The 12,882-nt window shown below is 38.0% G+C and overlaps 1 protein-coding gene across 1 annotated transcript in view; it reads right to left on the bottom strand.

The window, feature by feature from the left end:
- The window catches only part of TRPC6 (transient receptor potential cation channel subfamily C member 6), a 47,415-nt gene that overhangs the window by 15,838 nt on the left and 18,695 nt on the right, over positions 1-12,882 (bottom strand). The window contains exons 4-9 of the mRNA XM_070425915.1: positions 12,201-12,417; positions 8,459-8,692; positions 6,022-6,286; positions 4,529-4,724; positions 3,277-3,480; positions 1,319-1,393 (exon numbers count right to left, since the gene is read on the bottom strand). Of these exons, the coding sequence (XP_070282016.1) occupies positions 1,319-1,393; positions 3,277-3,480; positions 4,529-4,724; positions 6,022-6,286; positions 8,459-8,692; positions 12,201-12,417 (1,191 nt within the window). The remainder of the gene's footprint in view (positions 1-1,318; positions 1,394-3,276; positions 3,481-4,528; positions 4,725-6,021; positions 6,287-8,458; positions 8,693-12,200; positions 12,418-12,882) is intronic.

Here is a 12,882-nt window from a genome sequence, read left to right as displayed (position 1 = left end):
GCTAAAAAGGCAGAGATGTGATAAGATCCCAATCTTCTAAGTACTTAGTTCAATGTTTTTACTATAGCAATACTTATGGATATTCTTACTGTGTTGGCGGAGGAAACACAGTGTATAAACAAAACAAAAAAGCCTCCCTCTTCGGCATTTGTGTCCCCTGGAGTGACTCTGTAGCATAGTTCTGGCTAATGAGATATAACAACAGGAATCGCTGGGAGCACTTCTGAGCGTGGTGGCAGTCAGCTGGCATGCCCCACTTTTCCTCTGCCCTTATTCCTTCTTCACGTCTAAAAGTGGGTGTGATGGCTGCAAGTGAAACTGTCATCTTGCATCTCACTACCACACAAAAGTCCAAAAAAATCACTGAGACCCAGCACCAGCCCTGTAGTGCCCACCCCTGGAGAGTTAAGTGGGAGGGGGAAAAGCAACTGTCTTGTAAAATACCATGATTTGGTTTTTTATGTCCAACTGAATGCAAATCCTTCTGATACACCGGCCTTCCCCTAATTAATTCATGTACAATTTCCCTGTATCAATAAGCATTTCTTGCACCTCTATATGCACGTTACAAGAAGGAAGCAAATGTTCCCATCACTGGGGTTTCTGCCACTCCAAATTGAGGAGCGCATGTCTGAGGCACATTGCTCACTGTGAACTGTGCCATCAACGACAGTCACTGAATTCTCGTGGTGACTTTTTCGACAGCTTCTGGATTACTGACAAACGAGGAAGCTCTTCTGGCTGTGCATCCTCTCCACCTGAGCTGCCGCTAGTTTAATCCCACCTCCATCAGTCCCTGGTGGCTTCCTCTGTTTCTACTTTCTTCTCCTTTACATCATTCCTATGTCCCATCATCCATAAGAAATATGTGTCTAATATATCTTAAATAAGCACATCATTTCCAGCTCTCGGGAGCAGATTCTTTTATATATATATATATATATATATATATATATATATATATATATTTTATTGATTTTTTACAGAGAGGAAGGGAGAGAGATAGATAGTTAGAAACATAGATGGGAGAGAAACATCGACCAGCTGCCTCCTGCACATCTCCCACGGGGGATGTGCCCGCAACCCAGGTACATGCCCTTGACCGGAATCGAACCCGGGACCTTTCAGTCCGCAGGCCGACGCTCTATCCACTGAGCCAAATCGGTTTTGGTGGGAGCAGATTCTTTGGGCATTGTTAAACTTGTTAAATTCTTCAATGTGTCTAATGTCTGTTTCTTAAAATTGCTTCTGAACAGTTATTCTTTTCTCTGAAAGGATAAGCCTATGCATGACTTCATATTTTTAAAGGTGATCTTACCTGTTTTCTGTCAAGTGATAATTTTGAAAGGTCTTCATGACTCCCCAAAATTTCAAATTTCTTTTCTTCATTTCTCTTTTAAAGAGAGATAATAAAATGAGCATAATTGCTAATTGTACATTTGGGATTACAAAGCCAATTTTACTCTTTCTTTATTTCACATTAAAGGCCGTCTGGGCTAACCCTCTAGTAGATTTCAATGGGAGAAAAATACTCTTATTGGGGTCTTCCCTTTGGTAAGTGCTTAGACATGTCCTCTGCACATGAGATTCTCTCAGATCGCAGCTCTAATCACAATGTTATTAAGTAAGGAAAGTTTTTGCTACTCAACCCACTAAGTTCTATGTTATACATCTGGAAAAATGGCATAAATGGCGTATTTTTCCAAAATTCTAACACAAAATAATCGTAAAAGTAATGATATTTAAAAGGGGCTTTGGCATTCTCAAAGCACTTTTGCATACTGACTTGATTTGATCTTCGTAATGTAGATATAACCTTTATTGCCATAGTGCAGTTGATAAAACTAGAGCTCAGACAGTTTATTATTCCCTTGAGAACCCCAAGTAGCAAATGGAGCAGGAATTAGAATGTTTTCTTTTTATTCAATGACAAAATCTTATAATTGCAAGGACCTTTTACACATTTGGCTTTATTGACCACCCAGTGTAGGAAGATCTCCTATATGTATTCTAATGTCGGCCGTCCGGCATACTGATTACTTTCAGTGATAGGAGGCTTATTTCTTCATAAGACAGCCCACCACCCTTTTGGGCAGATTTTGTTTCAAGTTTGTTTTTACATAGACCTAAAACTGAACTATTTGCAACTTTCATCTATTGCCTCTCTTCCTATTTTTGAAGGGACAGAAACAAAACAATTGTACTTCCGAGTCAAAAGTGAGAATTCAAAAGATATTCATGTTCCCCTTCAGTCCTCCTTCTTCCAGTGAAAGAGCCAGTTCTTTGAATTCCCCATCATCTGACATCCTATCCATACCTGTCCCTATCCAGGTACTCCTCCTCCGGATGCCTCTAGTCCTCCCGGATGTAGAGTTCTGCACCCAGCAGGGGTTTTTGCGTGGAGTAACCCCCCCCCCCCCCCACCCAACTGACACACACAATTATATACAACATTCCACATGTGCTCTAAACATTTCTGAACATACTGTGATCCTCCTAGCCCTTCATCCAAGCAATATACCTCTTTCATGGTTTCTTGAGATTGCATTGCCTCATGGGATTCTTGTTTCCAATTAGTACCCTTACATCTTTATTTCCTCAACTACTTACTGCAAGCCTAGTCTCCCATAATGCAGGTGAGGAGTTGATTTCTGAACTTTCCAATGTAGAAGTTACTTAAGAGTCAAATTCCCCCAAGTCATAATCAGCTACTGATGCTTTGCCTAGCTGTATAAATTGAAAGTGAGGTGAGAGACAAATGGCCACAAGTGCAAAAACGGGCCCCAGAAAAGCTCTCCCTTTCAGTATCTGCTCCAAATAATGTATTACATTATTTTAGTCACATTTCATGAAATTTTCTTATATTCTTTTAAGTAGGACATGTCCAATGTGCTCCTGTTAAACAGACATAAGCCAAAAGACCGTGCTGAGCTAACTGGCTACATAAGGAATAAATGGGCATTTTATAATGGACTGCTTCTTTTTACAGTAGTTGTAACAGCCATAGTATTTGTCTGGGCCATTGGTTGAGCATCAACCCATGCACCAGGCAGTCAGGGGTTCGATTCCCAGTCAGGGAACATGCCCAGGTTGTGTGCTCCATGCCCAGTCGGGGGCGTGAAAGAGGCAGCCAAACAATGTCTCTCTCGCCCTCCCTCTGTCCCTCCCTCCCTCCCTCTTCCTTCCTCTCTCTAAAAAAATAAACAAAACATATTTCAAAAAATTAAATAGCCACAGCATTTTAAAATACAATAAACAATTATCAAGTCAAATTACCTTGTTCATCTCAGTATCCTCCTGGAAACCCTTTTTATGACATGGGAACAGCTCAGAAATCCATTTCTTGAGCTTCAGTAAGAGATAAAACAGGGACTTTGGACTCGGCACCAGGTTGAAGGGAACAGGAAGAGTTCTTCCCTCCTCAAAGTAGGAAAACCAAAGTTTGGCCCTTGCAAACTTCCATTCCACATCAGCATCATCCTATACAAAGACACATGACAGATCAGCAAGGGAGATGCATAAACAAATTTACTGGGATATCTCCAACACTGTGCGCCTCGCTAAAGTAACGACGTCTGCAAACACTCCCAGACCCCATAGACTGCTCCAGGAATTTTTCAAAGGGTTGATTCTACTCACACACTCTCCTAAATATGTCTAAAATTTTATCAGGCTAACAGGACTACAGATCTCAAAATCTGCATGTGTTTATAAATACACTGGAATGTATAAATGTATTTGCCTACATTCTAAAAAGCACTATAAAAATTATTCACTCTTTTATTGTGCAACAAATGACTTATTTGATTAACTCACAGGCCGAGGTTTCTGTAATAAAAATTTATAATCATTCTAAATTTGAGAAAAGGTCAATTATGAACCTCACTCAAAGAGATTTGGAGACCCTGGCCTGTGTACTAGTATACCGGTGGTTAGAGCAACAGCCCACACACTGAAGGGTCCCGGGTTTGATTCTCGGTCAAGGTCACATACTTGGTCAGGGCAGGAGGCAAGCAATTGGTGTGCCTCTCTCAGATCTATGTTTCTCTCTCTCTCTCTCTCTCTCTCTCTCTCTCTCTCCTTCTATCTCACTCCCCCTCCTTTTCACTCTCTCTTAAATCAATGGAAAAAATATACTTGGGTAAGGATTTAAAAAAGACATACAGAAAGATTTGGATAGCAGTGATATTCATAAGCAATACATTTTTGAATAAAATATAAATTAAAACTGATATAGCAGTTCTAAATTTTTTAACAATGAAGAATCAGACAGCATTTCTCCTCCTTATGTCTTACTCCCCCAACACATCCACTGATGTTACATTTGGAAACAAAGACTAGCTTACTGGTCAAACAATTATATAAAACAGGGAAAGAACAAAGGAGGGAAAGAAGTCTGGATTTTCATCACCATTGCTGAGTTAAAACATGTAGACACAGAGTACACAATAGTTAAAACATGTAGGCACAGAGTACACAATAGTTAAAACATGTAGGCACGCAGTACACAAAGGTATAAAGATTATACCTCAATCTCCTGGAATGAACTGTTGATCATTGCAATTAACATGTTTAGCAAAACAATGACCATTGTAACGTTATAGACGCCATAAAGAACATAACCGATGTTTTCAATGAATTTGTGATTATAGTTGATGACTACTGATTTCACTTCAGAAAGTCCAAATATAGCCCAGAACAGTGTCTTAAAACTCTCCTCGACTCTGGGGGAAAAAAGATAGAGAAAGGAAATAATGAAGAATATAAATAACTGACAGTGGTTCCATTATAAAAGTGAGTAAATTTAATGTCTTTGCAAATTATTAGGTAGTCATGAAAAAAACTCTATACTTCCCTAAACCTCAGTTTTTTCTATAAAATGGGAACAATAACTTTTATTTCCAGGATTGTTGCAAGAATGAGATAATATTGTGCATACGAAGCATACAATATCTGGCACATAGTAAGTACTCAATAAATGTTATTGACATGACTTCAAAACTACAAATGTTAACATTTAAATAATTCATAGCTTAGGCAATAAAAGTGTTAAATGTATCACTTAATAATAACAGTTCAATTTGTTAGAGCCCCTTTAAGTTTCCTGCTCATCTATACTTCCACTTATATGCAATAAAGAGTAGATAACAATAGTATGTGTCTTAAGGAAAATATGACAATATAAACATAGACTATTACAGATATACACTGTTATCAAAATCACTGACATGTCTTGGTAGGTATTTCAATACTTTAGGCATAATTACTGAGCAAAGCTAAGCCTGTTTGTTCATTTCTCTGATAAACCGCACTTCACAAAAATATGGGTAACAATAGGTTATGCTCCAGTTGATGCTTCTGATGGTGACACTGAGGACCTAATATTTGTGTAATCAATTCCAAACATACTTCATTAAAACAAACTAACATGTGTGTCTATGGTGAACATAAGCCAAAACTCTTGTCACTGTTGATAATTCAGATCTCAATATGGTCTGACAAATTAAATTAGGAAAGCAGCTGTGCTCACAGTCAGCACCCCAGCAGTTAAGAGCACAGATGCTGAAGTCAGTGGACAAGGGGTTACATCCCAGCTTTTCCAAATGCTGGCAGCTGTGCAGCAACATTCAGCAAGGTATTTAACTTTCTGAACCTTAGTTTCCTCTTTTTGTGAAATGGAAATAATAAAATCATAGTACATTACCTGGCTCTAAAAGTGTTAGCTATTATCACTTTATATTGGGAAGGTGCTTATATTTTTTAGTTCTTTCAACTCATTTACAAATCTCATTTTGCTGAAGAGGAAAATCAAAGCACTATTTGTCCCATGAACATATGCAAACACTGTTAAGCCAACATTCATTTCATCTGCAATCTTCATCATCAAAACATTTGAGAACATATACATCATGAAGGTCTCGTTTTGTTTTACACACGATTTATTAAATCTGTAATCATTTAAGCTCATATTTCTTTCATCTGTAATCACCATCATCAAAACATGTGAGAGAGATCACATACGTTGTAAAGGCTTCGTTTTGTTTTGCACCAATGTAGTAGGAGTAGAGGTTGAACATTCCAATCATGAAGGCCACAAACACCATGATGAAGATGACCATGAACTTGAAGATGTCTTTTACTGTTCTTCCAAGTGATATCTGCAGAGGTCCAAAGCTTTCATTTGCTGGTAAGATATAAGCTATTCTGGAGAAACTTAAAACTACAGCAATTGCATAAAGACCTTCAGATATAATTTGAGGATCAGAGGGGTCCCACTTTATCCTGGCTAGGAAAAAAGAAGACACGAGTTATGGTGAGTTTCTTTAAGCTGTTTACTTAAGTGACTTTTTCTGGTTGAGAATGTAATTACATTAGCAATCTAGTTCCCGATGGAATTCCCTGTTCTTAAAGGGCTTCTTTAAGCATCAGGTCTAATTGAGCTTGTGAATTTATTGAGCAAATTACCCTCCTAGTTGGTTTGCTGGCAATTTTCCATAAGAGAATAGCATAATGGTTAAGAGTTCAAACTACAAACTCAGTACATATAAAAATTCCAGTTTTAGCCTAGGAAAGCTGGGACAAATTATTTAACTTCTCTTAGTTTTTATTTTCCCATCCTTGAAAATGAGATAATACCACTTCTATCGCTCTCATCTGTTGTGAGAATTCAATACAAAGACATACACATTCCATGTTTAGAAAGTAGTTGACATTAAATAAATGGTAGCATTTATTATTTAATCTTAAACTATGATTAACACTATTATGTGTTTTGGGGCTTGTGGAATACTTGTAGTTATTTAAATTTACTAAAGTAATTTTATGGGTTACTCAAGTCTATTTTCATCATAAAAATGAGCAATTATGCATTTATTAATTTTGATGACCTGATATAATTACTATATATTACTATGTTAGGTCATCAAAAACCCAATTAAGAAAGCATCATAAGAAAAATGCCAAAACAATGTGTAATAAAAAGGAATAATATTATTATAAATGTGTCTTTGTTTACTTGCTGAGAAGTGGATTAGTTTCCTTTTTGAGAACATATACATAGTGCTTTGAATATAAGTACTACATATAAACATATAGATCGCTTTAACTTTATAAAATTCTGTATATTAAAAACTGTAGTTAAGTGGTAAAAGAAATACTGCAAGTTAATAATAAAAAATAAATCCTTATGTGATATAGCCAATAACTGGTAGAGATATCAATGAATATGTTAACTGATTTCTTATCGGAGGGTTTAAAATAAGTGTACAGAGGAAGTCTATTTTTCCCACTCCATGTTTCCACAAGAAGGGATTTTCCCTGGGCAAATAACTGAACCTATTTCCATCCTGAGTCGCTTTCCTCCTGGGGAGGTGGAATGACTTATCAGACTGTTGACTTGGGATGGATAACTGAGCATACCTGGCTCAGCTCTGTCCTCCTTTTCTTGTGAATTCTGCTCTGGCCCTCCATGGAGGACGCTCACATGGTCAGGCACATGCTGCCATCCCCCTCTTAGGGGAGGACTGTCCTGACCATTATTGTTTGGAAATTTGAAGATATGTCTGCTTAATTCTGGGGGTTCAATATTGCTGAGCCCGTGGATTAAGGACTCAAAACTATGTCATCTACCCTGAACTTTATCAGTAGTAGAGGTGATGATCTGACCTCCACATTAACCTTTTGTTTTATTTCTCAACTAGTTCAAAGCCTGGGTGGGAAACAGTAGTGTCATTTATTGAGGGCCCTTTCAGAGATTCCCACAATTCCCTTGCTTTCAAATAATCTATAAGTCTTAATTGGAAATGGTACTCGAATGTATACTGGGGTTTTTTTGTTTGTTTGTTTTTTATGCACTCCCATTGTTCATTATAGCATTGGTCATGACAGCCAAGATAGGGTGACAACCAAAGTGCCACCAATGGATGAATGGTTAAAAGAAGATGTGATATACACACAATGAAATATTATTCAATCATAAGAAAGAAGGAAATCCTGTCATATGTGAAACATGGATGGACCTTGAGGACATTATGCTAAGTGAGACAGAGAAGGACAAAAACACTGTGTGATGTCCCTTATATGTGGAATCTGAAAACAAAACAAAACAAAAACAAACAAACCGGACATAAGAAAACAAGGAGTAGTGTGTTTAATAGAGACAAGGAGAAAATAAATCTAAGACACAAGGCAAGCATTCTCAATGGAGTCTGATAGTTAGCCAACTGATCCAAGAGATCAGTGAGATTATTCCTGTGACTAAGAGATGTTTCCAACCAGAAGAAAAATAGAAGGAAGAGACAAAACACATGCTTCTTCAGATATAGATACTCTGGAGAAGCTGGAAACTAACCAATAATTCAATGAGAATGGGTAATAACCAAACTACTATTGCCATGTACTTTTAGAAGAAAATTCTACATTTTAAGTGATGTATATTGACTGTATACTGTAAACTCACCCAAATTGTAGTATTTCACATTGTCTCCCAATGTGACTTTTGTTAAGTCTTTCAAAGTATCATTTGCATCAATGATGCGCTGAGCTTTGGAAGCGTGCCAAAATGCCATGAATCTTGCAATGAATGATGCTGCAAAGATTGCTAACATACCAAAGTCAAGCATATTCCACAACTCAAACAAATATTCCTTGGGGCCTTGAGTCCAAATTTCTTTACATTCAGCCCATATCATGCCTGCATTGGAAAGGGGTTAAATTATCAATTCAATTTCATTCCAGCCTATGCTCTTCAATGAAACAAAATAAATTTGAAAGACTTCAACCTGATATTCAAAACCCTTCAGCATTTGGCCTCAAACCAATCATTCATCCATAATTCCCGTGTCTCCCCAAATCGCACAGTCCAGCAATATCAGAGCCTTATCTGAAAACAACTTGACAAAGCTCATCAAGATGCTTTAAAAAAAACCATTATTTGATCCATTAACACTATACATAAAATATATTAAGAAGATGTTTACTGTAGTATTCTTTATAACCAAGACACACACACACAGCCATTTGATATGATACTAATATTTTCATTGCCATGGGGTAGTGACCATGAGAATGTACCTCATAGACCTCACAGACCAAGAATTTAATTGGCCCTGGGCCTCAGCGACTGCATTCTGAAATCTACTGCCATTTTGGCCCCACAACGATGCTTTCCAGGGGCTGCTCCCAGCCCGAGTGAGAGCACCCATTCTTGGGAGACATGGGATTACTCCGATGGCTGATTTTGGCTCAAGGATTTCCTGACAACCTTACTGAACTTCCCTTTGACTGCATGGAGATCTAGGATGCTTCTTCCCAACTTCCTTTCCCTCTCTCCCTCCCTCAGAACCAGGCTCACATCCCAGTCTGACAGCCCTTGCCCCTTTCCTCAGCTTCCTCCCCATTTTCTCCCACATGAAATCTCCCTTCATAAAATTTCAATCTCCCTTAAAAAAAACCTGTCATATATTTAATCCTGTCTTTGCACCTCCTTCTTGGAAGACCTGGAATAAGATGGTGGAAAATGTTTGTCATAAGCATTTAAACACATTAAGTAAAAAAGTAAAATACGCTATATATTCCAGGACTTTATGTTTAAAGCAAGCACAATAAAAGACTAAAAGGAACTCAGGATCTTATTCATAGCAGTGGTCTCTTGCTGGTGGAATTATTAATAATATTGCACACTCTCTCTAAAATTTAGTGTAGTACTTAGGAACATAGGTTTTGGGATCAAATCTCCATAGATTTGACCTTGTCCCTCTACTTATTAGCCCTGTAATCTTTGGCAAGTTACTTAAACTTTACAAAACTCAATCTGTAAAATGGGTATGATAGTAGTTTGCACCTAATTCATAGAATTGTTATGAGATAAACAACTCATGTGAACTTCATGTTATTGTGTCTGGCACTTGGGGAAAATAACAAGTAAAATTTATTGAGCACTTACTATTTTTAAATTTCTATGATTGGTACATATTTTCTTCCTTAATTTGAAGAATCTTGCTTTATTAAAAAGGAGGGACTTTACTCCTCTTACCTTTAAGATACCCTACTCTCTGATGTCCTGTTTCCTCCTAAAGCCCTGTGGAGGAATATAATCTTTGGATTCCAATAACCAGTCAAACCTGCCTCCATCAAGAAGGCTTTCATAGTCCTCTAGTTGAAATTAATCTCCTTGCCGAAACCGGTTTGGCTCAGTGGATAGAGCGTCAGCCTGCGGACTCAAGGGTCCCGGGTTCGATTCTGGTCAAGGGCATGTACCTGGGTTGCGGGCACATCCCCAGTAGGAGGTGTGCAGGAGGCGGCTGATTGATGTTTCTCTCTCATCGATGTTTCTAACTCTCTATCTCTCTCCCTTCCTCTCTGTAAAAAATCAATAAAATATATTAAAAAATATATATATATATATAAAAGAAATTAATCTCCTCTTCCTCCCAGCAACCACCTGCCCCATATTCTCCTGTTTGTCATGAACCTCTAACCAAGAACCCGCCATGTGTGTGATCTCTGCCTGCTAACAATTTACTATGTGCTTTTCTCTAAACTAGAATTCAGTGCATCACGGAGTATGTGCTTGGATGAGAAGATAACTTCATTACTTTATTTTGCATTTTTCCATATTAAGAGGTGACTAGAATTAAATTCATACATATTTTAGTGGATCAAATTTAAAACAGAATATACTGCATGTATACACTTAACCACACACACACCTCCTCCCTCAACCACAAAACTATGCACAGGGATGAGAAAAATCTGAAGGCAGCTTTCCTTTTGTGGTCCTTGGGTTCCTGCCAGCCTCCTTAATAGGAGACGAGGGCGAACTGAAGCATAGGGATTAATGGGACATTTAAACTCATGTGGTCTAGTTGTTTTCAAAGCTTCCTCTCCTTCCTCCCATTTTCCCATCTCTCTCTCTCTCTCTCTCTCTCTCTCTCTCTCTCGTAGAATTATTGGTAAAAATATATTACTAAAGCTTAAAAAAAAAACACAGCGAACTATTCCACCTGAAGAAAGATTCCCTGTCTTATGTGCCCTGCGAGGCCCCGGGAGCTGCCAAGCATAATTTGAAACACACTTCTCTGTGGGGACCAGGCCTTGCTTGAACTTGTCTGGAGATGAGGTGCTTACTATTCTGAAGGCTGCTCATCCCACCGTTGAATGTGCAGGAAGTATCTCCTCTGTGTGGACCGGCTGGTGCTCATTCTGCCTCTAGGGCAGTAGAGAAAAAGCCTGCTCCCTCGCTTTACATTTCTTAAAATAAAATAAAGCAAAACACCTGTGTGCTCATTAAATCTTCTCCACAGAGGCAGGTTTATTCATTGACCTGCTCCCAGACTTCAGTGCACGGACTGCGTCTCATTCACCTCAATATCCTCACTACCTAACAAAGGCACTTAATATGTTCATTCATAAATATCCAATTGAAATATCATTCCCATTTGCCTTATATTAATGACAAGTCATATGTATGATTGATTGACACATACTGTGGCTATTAACACTGCATTCCCTCTTTTTCACTTACCACCTGGGAGCTCTAAAGATAATATAATGCTGTAAGGTAGATGTATTATTATGCTACAGATTAGAAAGCGGAGGCAGAAAGACTGTGTGATTTGATGTATATAAAGAGCTTTGAAACCTGGCTGGGTGGCTCAGTTGGTTAGAGCATCATCCTGATACACCAAGGTTGAGGGTTTGATTCCCAGTCAGGGCACAAACAAGAATCAACCAATGAATGCATCAATAAGTGGAACAACAAATTGATCTCTCTCAAACAAAAAAAAATCAATAAATTAAATAAAATATCCAAACAGTCTCTGGTATGTAATGTTCCAAAAATGCAAAAATAAGTGCCTATCAGCTTGAGTTCCTATTAAATCTCAATGTAAAAGCATGTGGTTGTTTTTAAGCTTTATGTCACAGCTCTCCCAAAATATGAATAGTGGTTTTTCATCACTGATGGGGTTTGATTAATACTATCCTATTTGTTTTCTTCTTGGGGGTCTTGGGGGGCATGTGAGAAGACTATGACACTGATAATGAACCCAAACTAACTCTGCTTTAAAAGAAAATCATGGTGTGGGGTGCATTGTGTCATGTTGCATATATTTGTATGACTGGTGTGTGAAGGAATCAGTGGCATTTAGTCCAACTGCTAAGGCTGCAAAAATAAATGATGACGGAAACTCAGCCTTTACCTATTACCCAGGATATGATGAGCAACTCCATCCATGAGAAGCAGGATGTTTTCATTCTGAACAGCTGTTTTGCATTATCTGTGCTGGTTTCATTAGGAAGGAGTTTGGTGCCTTCAAATCTGTCAGCTGCATTCATGACTAGCAGACCCAGAAAAATGGTGAAGGAGGCTGCGTGTGCTACGAACTTCATGAACGGTCCACGCATGATCTTCCCCATCTGCCATAACACACACCAAAAGAAAATCTTAGCTTTGTGTTGTATATTTTGCAAAACACACACGCATATCCATAAGAATAACCACCTGTGTACTCCAATGTTCCCCTTAGGCGATGGTGTATATTTATAAAACTAATGAGGGAATAATTCTTTATGCTGCTATAAAATTTTGGTCACAATCCTCATCTACATACTGGTATGTTGATGGTCTGGGTGGATAATTAAATAAGTGAACTTTTCTATTAAATAATATGTAAATTCTTAAAACATTATATAACACTGATAAAATATTTTTAAATATAATGACAAAAGGCAGAGCATAGTATCATTATTATTCATAAAAAGCAAATTAATTTAGTGGGCATGAAGTGTTGAGGAAGCAGCATTAAAAAATATCACGCGGAGTCTACTTTGCAATGTTGTCCTCACGTATATTTCACCGACGTGGGGACAGTCGGGCCTCAT

This window comes from Myotis yumanensis, unplaced genomic scaffold (assembly GCF_028538775.1).
Source record: "Myotis yumanensis isolate MYYU_CA2020_CCGP unplaced genomic scaffold, mMyoYum1.0.hap1 SCAF_10, whole genome shotgun sequence".
In the NCBI taxonomy this organism is placed as follows: Eukaryota; Metazoa; Chordata; class Mammalia; order Chiroptera; family Vespertilionidae; genus Myotis; species Myotis yumanensis.
The sequence above is the reverse complement of the archived record's forward strand: the minus strand, read 5'-3'. Positions and strand labels throughout refer to the sequence as shown.